We start from the raw sequence: 14,449 nt of genomic DNA, 5'->3' as shown, positions 1-14,449 counted from the left end.
ATGACGAGGTCCAAACGTAGACAAAATGTAAAGATATAAAATAATACATATATATAAAAACTAAAATACAAAAAACAAAAAATATTAAAACAAAATGTAAAAAATATAAAATATAAAACATACGTACCAACGTCAACGTTTCCATAACGACGAGAAGAGTCAACTCGAGCTGTAAAAAAAGAGAAATTTCAGAATAAAAGGACATTTCAGGCCTGTAGGGGGACTCTATAGAGAAACCTGTAGGGGGACTCTATAGAGAAACCTGTAGGGGGACTCTATAGAGAAACCTGTAGGGGGACTCTATAGAGAAACCTGTAGGGGGACTCTATAGAGAAACCTGTAGGGGGACTCTATAGAGAAACCTGTAGGAGGCTCTATAGAGAAACCTGTAGGGGGACTCTATAGAGAAACCTGTAGGGGGACTCTATAGAGAAACCTGTAGGGGGACTCTATAGAGAAACCTGTAGGGGGCTCTATAGAGAAACCTGTAGGGGGACTCTATAGAGAAACCTGTAGGGGGACTCTATAGAGAAACCTGTAGGGGGACTCTATAGAGAAACCTGTAGGGGGACTCTATAGAGAAACCTGTAGGGGGGACTCTATAGAGAAACCTGTAAGGGGACTCTATAGAGCACATATGTCAGAGTCAAGGCCCGCGGGCCACATCCGGCCCGCGAGAAGGTTTTTTACAGCCCCTGGGATGATCTTGATTTATTATTAGAACCGGCCCGCAGACCGCAGCAAGCCGGCAGCCCGCAGATCTTTTACACACACCAATACTACATTTCCCACAATGCAACGGTGACGCACCGACAGTAGGCTGCTTCATTTCAAATATTATTGGCACAGCAGTCGTCAGCATCACAGTAAAATAACTTTCAGATACCCATCAAAAATGGCAAAACGGAAGGGGACACTGAGAACCGGGGGTTTCAAACAAGTGGGAGTCGGAGTATATGTTCACGGAGGTAGCTGGAAACCTGTGTGTCTTCTGTGTGGAGAAAGTGTGGCGGTACTGAAAGTGTAATCTGAGACGACATTATGAAACGAAACACCGGACAAAAAACAAGAATATGGAACAAAGGCTACAAAGGCAGAGGAATTAAAACGAGGCCTCAAATCTCGACAGGCTCTGTTCAAAAAAGCCAAATCACAAGGCCAGGCTGCTGTCAAGGCCAGTTTTTTTATTTTGGCAGAAGAGATCGCTAAATCAGCGCGGCCATTTACGGAGGGGGATTTCATCAAAAACTGCATGATTAAAGTTTGTGACGAAGTTTGCCCAGGAAAAAAGGAAACTCTTTTAAATGTGAGTCTGAGCAGAAACACCATTGCCGAGGAGTAGACCAGTTGTCCATCAATCTAAAAGAGCAGCTTGTGAAAAAGGGAAAAGATCATTGCATATTCCTTGGCTGTGGATGAGAGCACCGACATTTCTGACATTGCCCAGTTGTCAATTTTCATCCGCGGAGGGATGGGGATTTTTATATAAAGGAAATTTGTCTTTTGTGTCTGTTGAAAATTAAAGATTACTGACAGAGCCATAAGAAAATATTGCTTTATTTATCTGATCATATTGGAATATATTTGTTAGGTTTTCAGTAGGTTCAATTAGGTTCACTAGACTATATGCGTCATTTAAAAATTGTTCAATGAACATTCGAACAGTCCGGCCCTCGGCTTGTAGCTAAATTTTTTATTTGGCCCTCCGTCCATTTGACTTTGACACCCCTGCTATAGAGAAACCTGTAGGGGGGACTCTATAGAGAAACCTGTAGGGGGACTCTATAGAGAAACCTGTAGGGGGACTCTATAGAGAAACCTGTAGGGGGACTCTATAGAGAAACCTGTAGGGGAGGCTCTATAGAGAAACCTGTAGGGGACTCTATAGAGAAACCTGTAGGGGGAGTCTATAGAGAAACCTGTAGGGGGCTCTATAGAGAAACCTGTAGGGGACTCTATAGAGAAACCTGTAGGGGACTCTATAGAGAAACCTGTGGGGGACTCTATAGGAAGAGAAACCTGTAGGGGACTCTATAGAGAACCTGTAGGGGACTCTATAGAGAAACCTGTAGGGGGTCTATAGAGAAACCTGTAGGGGGGGTCTATAGAGAAACCTGTAGGGGGACTCTATAGAGAAACCTGTAGGGGGGCTCTATAGAGAAACCTGTAGGGGGGCTCTATAGAGAAACCTGTAGGGGGCTCTATAGAGAAACCTGTAGGGGAGGGCTCTATAGAGAAACCTGTAGGGGGACTCTATAGAGAAACCTGTAGGGGGCTCTATAGAGAAACCTGTAGGGGAGGCTCTATAGAGAAACCTGTAGGGGGACTCTATAGAGAAACCTGTAGGGGGAGTCTATAGAGAAACCTGTAGGGGGCTCTATAGAGAAACCTGTAGGGGACTCTATAGAGAAACCTGTAGGGGACTCTATAGAGAAACCTGTAGGGGGACTCTATAGAGAAACCTGTAGGGGACTCTATAGAGAAACCTGTAGGGGACTCTATAGAGAAACCTGTAGGGGGCTCTATAGAGAAACCTGTAGGGGGGCTCTATAGAGAAACCTGTAGGGGGACTCTATAGAGAAACCTGTAGGGGGGCTCTATAGAGAAACCTGTAGGGGGGCTCTATAGAGAAACCTGTAGGGGGACTCTATAGAGAAACCTGTAGGGGGGGCTCTATAGAGAAACCTGTCGGGGGCTCTATAGAGAAACCTGTCGGGGGCTCTATAGAGAAACCTGTAGGGGGCTCTATAGAGAAACCTGTAGACTCCAACCAGAGTCCAGCTGCGTTTTAACTGAAGACAAACTTACTTCCTTATAATTAAAAATAGACAAAGGAAGTAGAGACAGAAGAATGGAAACACACACACACACACACACACACACACACACACACACACACAACTAGACACACACACGCACACACACACACAACTAGACACACACAGCCACACACACACACACACACACACACACACAGCCAAACACAAAGAAACACAAACCCACAGACACACGCACAGACAGTGTGACTGGGAGATACTGAGTCACTTTGATGACACACACACACACACACACACACACACACACACACACACCACACACACACACAAAAACACAAACACACACACATATTAATTTCCAACTCTTTAGTTTCTTCCACAGTCTCAACATGGACGTCCGCTGGATGTGCAGCACTTTGTGTCTGCTGCTACCTGCTATAGGAGGTAAGCACGCACACACACACACAGACACACACACACACACACACACACACACTCACTCACTCACTCACTCACACACACACACACACACACACAGCTGTATCTAAATGTTGTGATTTTTTTTGTGTAAAACGTCTCAACAGAAAAATCTAACATGTTTCTATGAAACAAGTGAGATTTTTAAATCAGATTGTAACATACATTGTTGATATAATTCATACGACAGGTCATAAGAGTGTGTATGTGTGTTAGACGTTGAACGTCGAAACATTTTTTTTTTTAAATCGCTGAAAAAGTGACAAAAAAACATGAAAAACATTGGGGAAAAATGTCAAAAAAGCGACAAAGAAATTGTTAAAAAAAATGACTAAAACATTTATTGAAATTGACAAAAAAGTTGACAAAAGTGTAGAAAAAAACAACAAAATGTTGAAATGTCAACCCAAAAAAACACAAAATTGCCGGTCGATGGGACGACAACACGAGGGTTAAAAATCACAAAAATACATATATATATATTTATATATATATATGTATATATATATATATGTATAATAGTAGAAAGATAGAGGGTTAGTATACGTACATTGTTCAAATAATAGTTTGGTTATATTAAAAGTATTAAATATTACACAGTACTGAAATGAAATGGTTAAGTTTTAATAATAAATAAATATTATAGTAAAGTAGAATTACTAGTTCAAATTACTCAATAATCTCAGGTAAAATGTATTCTCTTCCAAGCAACTCATTTATTTAAGTTGAGACAACTATTAAGGACTATCTTAGTTGGATGTGTGTATCTGTATGTGTGTGTGTGTGTGTGTGTGTGTGTGTGTGTGTGTGTGTGTGTGTCAATCTGTGTGTGTGTCTGTGTTTTGTGTGTGTGTGTGTGTGTCAATCTGTGTGTGTGTCTGTGTGTTTGTGTGTGTGTGTGTGTGTGTGTGTGTGTGTCAATCTGTGTGTGTGTCTGTGTGTTTGTGTGTGTGTGTGTGGTTCTGTGTGTGTGAGTGATTGCGTTACTCGTGTTAACTTAAAGCTACAGTGCGTAGTTTTTGAGGATGAGGAATTCTAAGTAATAACAACAACACTGTTGGCGCATCCACGCGATACAAGCCTTCCGTGATCATGCACCATTGCTTTAATCTAACGGACGTTAATTAATTTAAAAAAGTTCTGAAGAGTCCATCCTGTTCTTTTAAATCCTCCGTGTCCTCCTTGGCTACTAGCAGCTGGGGTGGCACATGATCACGGAAGGCTTGTATCACGTGGACGCGTCGACAGTTTTGTTTTCATTACTAAGAATTCCTCATGGGGTCGACAGAGACTACGCACTGTAGCTTTAAGACATGACATGAGACGTTTGTCATTGCCCAATGAGAGGAGAGTGCAGATTTGAGTCACGCATGCGTCACTTTGTGATAGGTAGTTAGCCTAAAAGATGCTAACGAGAGACTTCTGTAGCGTCTGAAGTAGCCTCCGAGATGCTAACGAGATGCTAACGAGAGACTTCTGTAGCGTCTGAAGTAGCCTCCGAGATGCTAACGAGATGCTAACGAGAGACTTCTGTAGCGTCTAAAGTAGCCTCCGAGATGCTAACGAGAGACTTCTGTAACGTCTGAAGCAGCCTCCGAGATGCTAACGGATGCTAACAAGAGACTTCTGTAGCGTCTGAAGTAGCCTCCGAGATGCTAACGAGATGCTAACGAGAGACTTCTGTAACGTCTGAAGCAGCCTCCGAGATGCTAACGAGATGCTAACAAGAGACTTCTGTAGCGTCTGAAGTAGCCTCCGAGATGCTAACGAGATGTTAACGAGAGACTTCTGTAGCGTCTGAAGTAGCCTCCGAGATGCTAACGAGATGCTAACGAGAGACTTCTGTACCGTAACGTCAACACAGTAAAAATGGACCTACTTAACCAAGTTGGTTCACTGCTAGCTTAGCTACAAGTTAGCATCAAACACAACGAAGGCTGTCAGTTGAATGGTGTTTTGAGCTAACGTTAGCATCAATCAACCATAGATAGCTACAACGTTTCTGAAATGATTCCCATCTTCTGTTATTGTTCGTAATGAGAAAACTTTATTATTTCATGTATTTCACTAATTTCAGTACGACAATTATGTCGTAAACCGTTAAAATCTGAACATGAGACTCACATCAGGGAGAGACAACGTTGATAAAAACATGGTCTTTTCTCCTAGAATAACCGGATTTACCATAATGACATATTACCCCCCCCCCCCCCCCCCGCAGTCCTGGGCTCCGGAGACGACGGCTGGTTCATGAGCGTGCAGGCGGAGGTGCGAGCCATCGAGGGCTACCCGGTGGTGCTGCCCTGCACCTTCAGCCACCCGCAGCACTCCCAGCATTCCTCGCTGCAGGTGCTGTGGCGCCTGGGCCACGGCCACGACGCCGCCGTGGTGTACCGCTGCACCAGCCGGCCCGGGGCCCCCGCCTGCGACCCGGGGCCCCAGCAGGACCGGCGCTACCGGCTGGAGGGGAACCCCACGGAGCACGACCTGTCGCTGCGCATCAGCGGCGCCGCCCTGCAGGACAGCGGGCGCTACTACTGCCGCGTGGAGGTGCAGGGGCGGGACCACGTCAGCTTCGAGGACAAGATGGGGACCCGGCTCAGAGTGGAGGGTACGTTCAAGGACCGTCGGACATTGCTGGACTCACGCTCACGCTGACACAGTTTTTATCTCATTTACAATGAGGAAAAACAAAGAGACAGAAAGAGAGACAGGGAGACAGAGAGACAGAGAGACAGAGACAGAGAGACAAAAAGACAGAGACAGAGAGACACAGAGACAGAGACAGAGAGACAAAGAGACAGAGACAGAGAGACACAGAGACAGAGACAGAGAGAGAGAGAGAGAGACAGAGAGAGAGAGAGACAGAGGGAGACAGAGGGAGACAGAGAGAGACAGAGGGCAGAGACAGAGAGACAGAGGGAGAGACAGAGAGACAGAGACAGAGAGACCGAGAGACAGAGGGAGACAGAGAGAGAGACAAAGAGACAGAGAGACAGAGACAGAGAGACAGAGGGAGACAGAGAGAGACAGAGAGAGACAGAGAGAGAGACAAAGAGACCGAGAGAGAGACCGAGAGAGAGAGAGACAGAGACAGAGAGAGACAGAGACAGAGAGAGACAGAGAGAGAGAGAGAGAGACAGAGAGACAGAGAGAAAGAGACAGAGACAGAGAGACAGAGGGAGACAGAGACAGAGAGACAGAGACAGAGAGACAGAGGGAGACAGAGAGAGACAGAGAGAGACAGAGAGAGAGACAAAGAGACAGAGAGAGAGAGAGACAGAGACGGAGAGAGACAGAGAGACAGAGAGAAAGAGACAGAGACAGAGAGACAGAGGGAGACAGAGACAGAGAGAAAATTGACAAAAGTGTTTAAAAAAAGAGATGAAATCGTCAAAAACACAACTTAAATGATGGAATAAACACCAAGAAGATAAAAATATAAAATAGACATTTTTGGGGAAAAAGTGACAAAACACACACAGAGGCCAACTGTAGCTAAAGTGTATAAAACTACAACAATGGTCTGAAAAGTAAAGCTTCTTAAACCTGCATTTTATCTCACATACAACGGCGGAAAAACAAAAAGAATACAGACAAAAAACTTTTTAAAAGCATCAAATTAATAATTAAACTTAATGCTGTAAAAAGACCATAAAGACCATAATATTTACCATAGAAATTAAACATATTGTGTTCCTATCTGTTCCCGTCTGTTCCCGTCTGTTCCCGTCTGTTCCTGTCTGTTCCCGTCTGTTCCGTCTGTTCCTGTCTGTTCCGTCTGTTCCCGTCTGTTCCCGTCTGTTCCTGTGTTCCTATGTTCCGTCTGTACCCTATGTTCCTGTCTGTTCTGTCTGTACCCTATCTGTCCTGTCTGTTCCCGTCTGTTCCTATTTGTTCCTGTCTGTACCCTATCTGTTCCTGTCTGTTCTTGTCTGTTACCCTATCTGTTCCTGTCTGTTCCTGTCTGTACCCTATCTGTTCCTGTCTGTACCCTATCTGTTCCCGTCTGTTCCATATCTGTTCTGTCTGTTCCGTATTGTGCCCTATCTGTTCCTGTCTGTACCCTATCTGTTCCTGTCTGTTCCCGTCTGTTCCTGTCTGTTCCCGTCTGTTCCCAATATGTTCCTGTCTGTACCCTATCTGTTCCTGTCGGTTCCCGTCTGTTCCTATCTGTTCCCTATCTGTTCCCTATCTGTTCCTGTCGGTTCCCGTCTGTTCCTGTCTGTTCCCTATCTGTTCCTGTTGTATTCCTGTTGTGTTCCCGTCTGTTCCTGTCGGTTCCCTATCTGTTCCTATCTGTTCCCGTCTGTTCCCGTCGGTTCCCTATCTGTTCCTATCTGTTCCTGTCTGTTCCCGTCTGTTCCCTATCTGTTCCTGTCTGTTCCCGTCTGTTCCCGTCTGTTCCTGTCGGTTCCCTATCTGTTCCTATCTGTTCCCTATCCGTTCCCGTCTGTTCCCTATATGTTCCTGTCTGTACCCTATCTGTTCCTGTCGGTTCCTGTCTGTTCCTATCTGTTCCCTATCTGTTCCTGTCGGTTCCCGTCTGTTCCTGTCTGTTCCCTATCTGTTCCTGTTGTATTCCTGTTGTGTTCCCGTCTGTTCCTGTCGGTTCCCTATCTGTTCCTATCTGTTCCCGTCGGTTCCCTATCTGTTCCTATCTGTTCCTATCTGTTCCCGTCTGTTCCCTATCTGTTCCTGTCTGTTCCCGTCTGTTCCCGTCTGTTCCCGTCTGTTCCTGTCGGTTCCCTATCTGTTCCTATCTGTTCCCGTCTGTTCTCGTCCGTTCCCTATCTGTTCCTGTCTGTTCCCGTCTGTTCCCTATATGTTCCTGTCTGTACCCTATCTGTTCCTGTCGGTTCCTGTCTGTTCCTATCTGTTCCCTATCTGTTCCTGTCGGTTCCCGTCTGTTCCTGTCTGTTCCCTATCTGTTCCTGTTGTATTCCTGTTGTGTTCCCTATCTGTTCCTATCTGTTCCCGTCTGTTCCCTATCTGTTCCTATCTGTTCCTGTCTGTTCCCGTCTGTTCCCGTCTGTTCCCGTCGGTTCCCTATCTGTTCCCGTCTGTTCCCGTCTGTTCCGTCTGTTCCCTATCTGTTCCTGTCTGTTCCCGTCGTTCCCGTCTGTTCCCGTCTGTTCCCTATCTGTTCCTGTCGGTTCCCTATCTGTTCCTGTCGGTTCCCGTCTGTTCCCATCTGTTCCCGTCTGTTCCCTATCTGTTCCCTATCTGTTCCTGTCGGTTCCTATCTGTTCCTACCTGTTCCTATCTGTTCCTACCTGTTCCTATCTGTTCCTGTCGGTTCCCTATCTGTTCCTACCTGTTCCTGTCTGTTCCTGTCTGTTCCCGACTGTTCCTGTCTGTTCCCGTCTGTTCCTGTCTGTTCTTGTCTGTTCCTATCTCTTCCCTATCTGTTCCTGTCGGTTCCCTATCTGTTTCCGTCTGTGCTGCAGCCCCCCCGAGGATCCTGTCCCTGTCGGTGGAGGGCAGCGCGCCGTCCGGGTACCGGGCTCTGTGCCGGGTCCAGGGCTCGCCGCTGCCGGACGTCCAGTGGCTGGGCCCGGACGAGCTCCTGGAGGGGTCCCCGGTGGTCCCGGTGGTCCCGCTGGCCCAGGGCTCCAGGGCCCACTTCCACACCGTCAGCCAGCTGGGGGGCGTGGAGCCGGGCCGGCGGTACACCTGCAGCGCCTCCAACCCGCTGGGCCGGGAGCAGGCCACGCTGTACGTGGTGCCGCCGCCGCCGCCGCCCCCCCCGCACGCCGCCGGGGCCTCGCCGCCCCTCATCGTCCTCGTGGTGGTGTCTCTGGGGGCGAAGGTGGTCCTGCTGGGGGGGATCGGGGTCTGGATGGTGCAGGGGGGGGCTCTGCAGCGGGTCAGCTGCCGCTGGAAGTAGCCACGCTCGACTATTATGTTGCATTACGTGTCATTTAGCTTTTATGCTAATGACGCTTTTATCCAAACTAGTGTCACTCCCTGATGTGAGTCGCATGCTCAGATTTTAACGGTTTACGACATAACTGTCATACTGACATTAGTGAAAGCCATGAAATAATAAAGTTTTGTCATTACAACCAATAACAGAAGATGGGAATCATTTCAGAAACGTTGTAGCTATCTATGGTTGATTGATGCTAACGTTAGCTCAAAACACCATTCAACTGACAGCCTTTGTTGTGTTTGATGCTAACTTGTAGCTGAGCTAGCTTGTAGCTATCTATGGTTGTTTGAGGCTAACGTTAGCTCAAAACACCATTCAACCTGACAGCCTTTGTTGTGTTTGATGCTAACTTGTAGCTAAGCTAGCTTTTAGCTATCTATGATTGTTTGAGGCTAACGTTAGCTCAAAAGACCATTCAACTGACAGCCTTTGTTGTGTTTGATGCTAACTTGTAGCTAAGCTAGCTTGTAGCTATCTATGGTTGTTTGATGCTAACGTTAGCTCAAAAGACCATTCAACTGACAGCCTTTGTTGTGTTTGATGCTAACTTGTAGCTAATTGGGAAATTATACTCAGGTATTGTGAATTATTGTGAGAAATTGTACTCAGGTATTGTTATCACATTAGACACTGTGAATGAACTTATGCATAAGTAATGAAACAGAACTCATATCAGACATTGAATGAGGGAGAAAGTGTACTGTTGCTTGGCATCCAGGTGGGGGCGATACCCCTGTTGGCAGAACATTACATTTACAGTGAACCCGGATGCAGTTAGCCAGAAAGCCACATGTTCACTCACAATGGAGGCAAACAAAGGAAATCCCACAGGAAACAACCCGCAACACACGCACACACCCACACATGCCGAAGATTGTAAACAGGAGTCGCACCCACCCAGCCAATAGAAATACAGTTGTTAAGACGATATGACCGCCTTGTGATGCTTTTGACAATAGGGCTCCTTAAGAGAACCCGTATATAAGGCAAGGGACCGCCATTTTTCAGGGCCTTTGTGTGTGAACCTCTGAGCTGTCATGTTCATAGAGACCCGTGCACGTAATTTGCGGAATGCATTGCTCTGTTTTTATTAATAAATCGTTTGGTATAACATAATCAAAGCTAGAGTGATTCCTTAGCTACTTGGTCCCGACGTTTTGGACCCTCCAAGTGGAATTCGCAACAAATTTGTAGCAGAGGATGGTTGTCGAGTAGTGGTTAAAACTTAGGAATTCCACGGATCAGGATTAGAAGTTGTTTAACTCCAGTCCATGATCCACCGACAGTCCACATCTGACGGAACGAGACAAAGGGAGTCATGGTGTGCAAACTACGAGGAATGATCACTGAGAGCTCTCTAAAAAACAAAGGTAGGCTGATCCTGTTTCATCAAACTCAGCACATTGTATAATAGTATAAAACCAAATTAAAGTGATCAGACCTCGGGTGAGTACATTATGTAAAAAAAAAATATATAGACAAATTAAGTGCTTTGTGGACATTGAGCAGTATTCGTTTCTGTTGAATGATGTGGGAGTGCCTGAGGATTGAAAAATATGATTCCATAATGTATGGAGCCACGCTGTGGTTGAGGTTCGATAACCTGTTAGTAGACTTGCTGTAATAGAATTACTGATCGGAGAAGGCCCTGAAACGGATAGCGGGCCAGTGTTCATAGGTGATTCCAAAATTGGAGCTACTGGTACGCGAGAGATGCAATAAGTCTGCCAGTAGAAGTGATTAACTACTGATCAGGGGACGGTCGCGGGCGCGTACAGAGCCAGCGTTCACCATTTTGGAGCCTCGGTCCCATAAGACTGAGGTCAGCGAATGATTAAATGACGATTCCATAATTCTTTGGAGCACGTGGTGTGAGAGCACGAAAACCTGCAGTGGTACTGTGAGGGGAAGGTCGGACGCCACGTGCAGTGTTTGTCTTAGAGGAGACCCGGCTCATAAAGGCAGTCTCAACGGATGGAGTGAGTGAATGAGAGATAAGAGATACGAGATTTGAAGCATCTGGATATGCGTAGACGATTCCATATTGGAGCAGCGTCTGTGGGTGGTTCGATAAACTTGTCGGTAGATTGATTCGCTGCAAGTCCTATACTGATGAGGGAAGACCGCAGCACAGCGAGCGGTTCGTTGTGGGGCTCATCCACAAGGTGAGTCACCACGTGTTGAAAAAGTAATGTATCTGTATTATTTGTCAGAGATAAATTGTAAAAGTTTGAAAAGAGTGATTGTGTGACCCGAGTGAAGCGTTGATAATTGACCAAGCCTCTGGTCCGACTTGGTGCTGCTGTTGAAACGTTAGGTTAAAATACAAGAGTAAAATACTGTTGAATCTTTGTGGGTTATTGAAAAGTAAGAGAAAATTGGAGGGAAAAAAAGAGAGGGAAAAGAGAAAAAGGGGGGAGGGGTGCAGAGGAATTTGGCAGTGAGAAGTGAAAAAGGAGAGACAGCCTACAAGAGGCGGGTGATAAGGGAGTGCTGTTTGATTAGAGAAGAGGAGTGTCAGCCTGGCCTCCGCCTAGTGGCCACCATGTCAAAATCAACTGTACCCCCAATAACAGCAAAGATACCCCATCCCAGGATAAAACTCAGAAAATTAAATAGATTATACCCAGAATTGACAACTTCACAAACCAACCCCACCTCCTCCATACAACCTTGGAGAGAACCATCACAAGACCAGACAAAGCAACAACCCATTCACCCACGTGACACAACCCCAATGGTCCAGTGACCCCCGAAGCCGTCTATGCTATGGGCCAGATGATGGGGCCCCCACCACAAGTTCCCTGGCCCCTCAACCACAACCGCCCTGGCCACCACAGGTACATCTACACAGTGGCAAACACTGGCCAAATAGAAGGAAGAGGAGGGGAAGAGACCGGGCCCCCTAGAGGCAGGGGGCGGAGAGGACCTTCACAAGGAGGAACCATATTACTGCTACAACTGTGGACAACCCGGACATTATGCCAGGGACTGCCAGACACAACGCAGCCCGAGAGAGCCAGACTTTGGGGCACAGGCAGCAGCCCCGCATCTCACAACACGCCACAGCCGTGGCCGCCCACTGTTGCTAACCAAGCCTGGCACAGTGATGACCCAGCAGGGGTATCACCCACCACCCAATGACTCTCTGACAACAACGGCACCACCCACTTCCCCTTGGGGCCGAGCCTCATCACTCTGACAAATCAATGGACACAGTATATCATGTTGGCTGATACTGGCGCCACCTTTTCATGTGTAAATTCAGGGTCTTCCCCTCTCTCCAACAGGACTCAATCCATTATCGGGGTCACTGGCAAACCTCTAGTCATGTCCTTTACGGAACCACTACAGTCTAAGTACCAACAACAGCAGGTTCTCCACTCCTTCCTGATGTCTCCCTCCTGCCCAGTTAATCTACTCAGGAGGGACTTAATGTGCAGTTGGATGATGAACTCCCAGGGGACCCACATCTCAGTAGAAGTGCCGCCCTATCGACACTCCAAGACCCTGTGAGACTCAGACGCTGACAACCCGCCACCAGTTCCCTGCACCAAGATTGTTTATTGGCTCCACGATGTCACAATTCCAGCAGTGCACCCGGTTTCCTGATCGCATGTTGCCCTCACCACGCGTGGGCTCTTTCCGGTTCCAACAGCCTGTTTCCAAGACATCAGTATAGATTTGGTAATGGTAGACAGATTTTCTAGGTGGTAGAAGCTATCCCAGCTAGACATGAAGATGGAAAGACTGTAGTAAAATGGTTAAAAACTGAAAGATACCACGATATGGCATTCCAAGACGAATCAGGTCAGATAAGGCACCCATTTTAACAACCAGTTGTTGAGAGAAGTTGAGGCTGCTCTGGGGATCAACACTCATTCGGGCGGTTTACCATCCACGTCCCAGGGACTAGTGGAAAGAGCTAACCAAACATGAAGGCTGAGATAGCCAAGGTCTGCCATGAGAGCAGGATGGTGTGGGGGGAGGCCCTTCCCTTGGCACTCATGGCCATGAGAGCTGCAAAAGAGGGAGAGACGCACCTCCCCCACAAGATCTTGACTGGCAGACCAAATGCCAGGTCCACCAATAATGGAGTCATCTGCCTTATGTGATGTAAAACAGGTAAAATGTCTGCCTACATGAAACTAACCTCTTTGGTCTCAGCCCTCTCTACCCAGGGTGGAGAAAGAAGCCAGCACCCATCAGAACGAGAGGCAGACCATAAGGTAGGAGGCTGGGTCAGGGTTAAGGTCACCAAGAGGAAGTGGGCCAACCCAGGTGGACTGGTCCAAAGTGAAGGAGTTTTACTTCACAAACGGTCCAGGTCAAAGGTAAATTGGCGCACCTTGGCATCACCTGACCACATTGTGCCCCAGCAGATCCTCCAACCCGCACTTTAGCGGACACCCATTGATTCAAAAAAGCAGGAATTACTTATAGCGCTGCTTAGGAAAGTCCAGACAGTCCTCAGTCTGGACAGAGGGCACCAAGCCTAAAAGAAATGGGGCTCAGAGAGAAGAATAGTAGTGATAAATTGTGTCATGCTGGAATAGGGGCGGGACTGATATGTGGGAAATAGAATCCAATTACAGGATGATATAACTGAATTAGAGGACATGCCCAAAACTGAAATCTCAATATGTGCCAAATTGAGAAATAAAATAATGAAATGTAGTAGAAAACATGCTGTTCTCCACTGTCTTTTAATGCTCATACAGGGAGCAGCACACCCCATAAGGGACACTAGGACAAAGGTAAGGAAGGACAGGGTTGATAAAAACACCGGGACAGAAAATGATCCGTCACTCCAGTAAATTCAATTCAATTTCAATTCAATTTATTTATAGTATCAAATCACAACAAGAGTAGATCTCAAGACATTTACAGATAGAGCAGGTCTAGACCACACTCCAGAATCCACAAGGGACCCAACAGTTCCAGTTTGTTCCTCCAGAGCAAGCAACAGTGCGACAGTGGCGAGAAAAACTTCCTTATAGGCAGAAACCTCGGTCAGACCCAGGCTCTTGGGAGGCGGTGTCTGACGGGCCGGTTGGGGTTAGAATGAAGAGTTAGTTTGTAGTAAATCACACATAAGACTGCCACAATAGGTCTCCGGTTGGCACACATGGCATTTAACCAACAGTAAACATACATAAGAGGCGGCAGTGATTGTGAGCAAAGATACCACCGAGTTGATAAATGGTTCAGAGGAAGAAGAGAAATGCGTGTCCCAGTGCTTCAGAGCCCTCAGCCTCTC

The 14,449-nt window shown here is 46.8% G+C and overlaps 1 protein-coding gene across 1 annotated transcript; it reads left to right on the top strand.

Moving 5' to 3' along the window:
* Positions 1 to 3,147: 3,147 nt before the first annotated feature.
* Positions 3,148 to 9,144, top strand: si:dkey-11p23.7 (V-set and Ig domain-containing protein; the record flags this gene model as incomplete). Its single annotated transcript, XM_032509957.1, is given in 3 exon segments — positions 3,148 to 3,221; positions 5,476 to 5,865; positions 8,705 to 9,144. Coding segments are annotated over 3 exon segments (885 nt in total).
* Positions 9,145 to 14,449: the final 5,305 nt, after the last annotated feature.

Source organism: Etheostoma spectabile, unplaced genomic scaffold (assembly GCF_008692095.1).
Source record: "Etheostoma spectabile isolate EspeVRDwgs_2016 unplaced genomic scaffold, UIUC_Espe_1.0 scaffold00019051, whole genome shotgun sequence".
NCBI lineage: Eukaryota > Metazoa > Chordata > Actinopteri > Perciformes > Percidae > Etheostoma > Etheostoma spectabile.
This window is presented reverse-complemented; position numbering and strand designations above follow the sequence as displayed.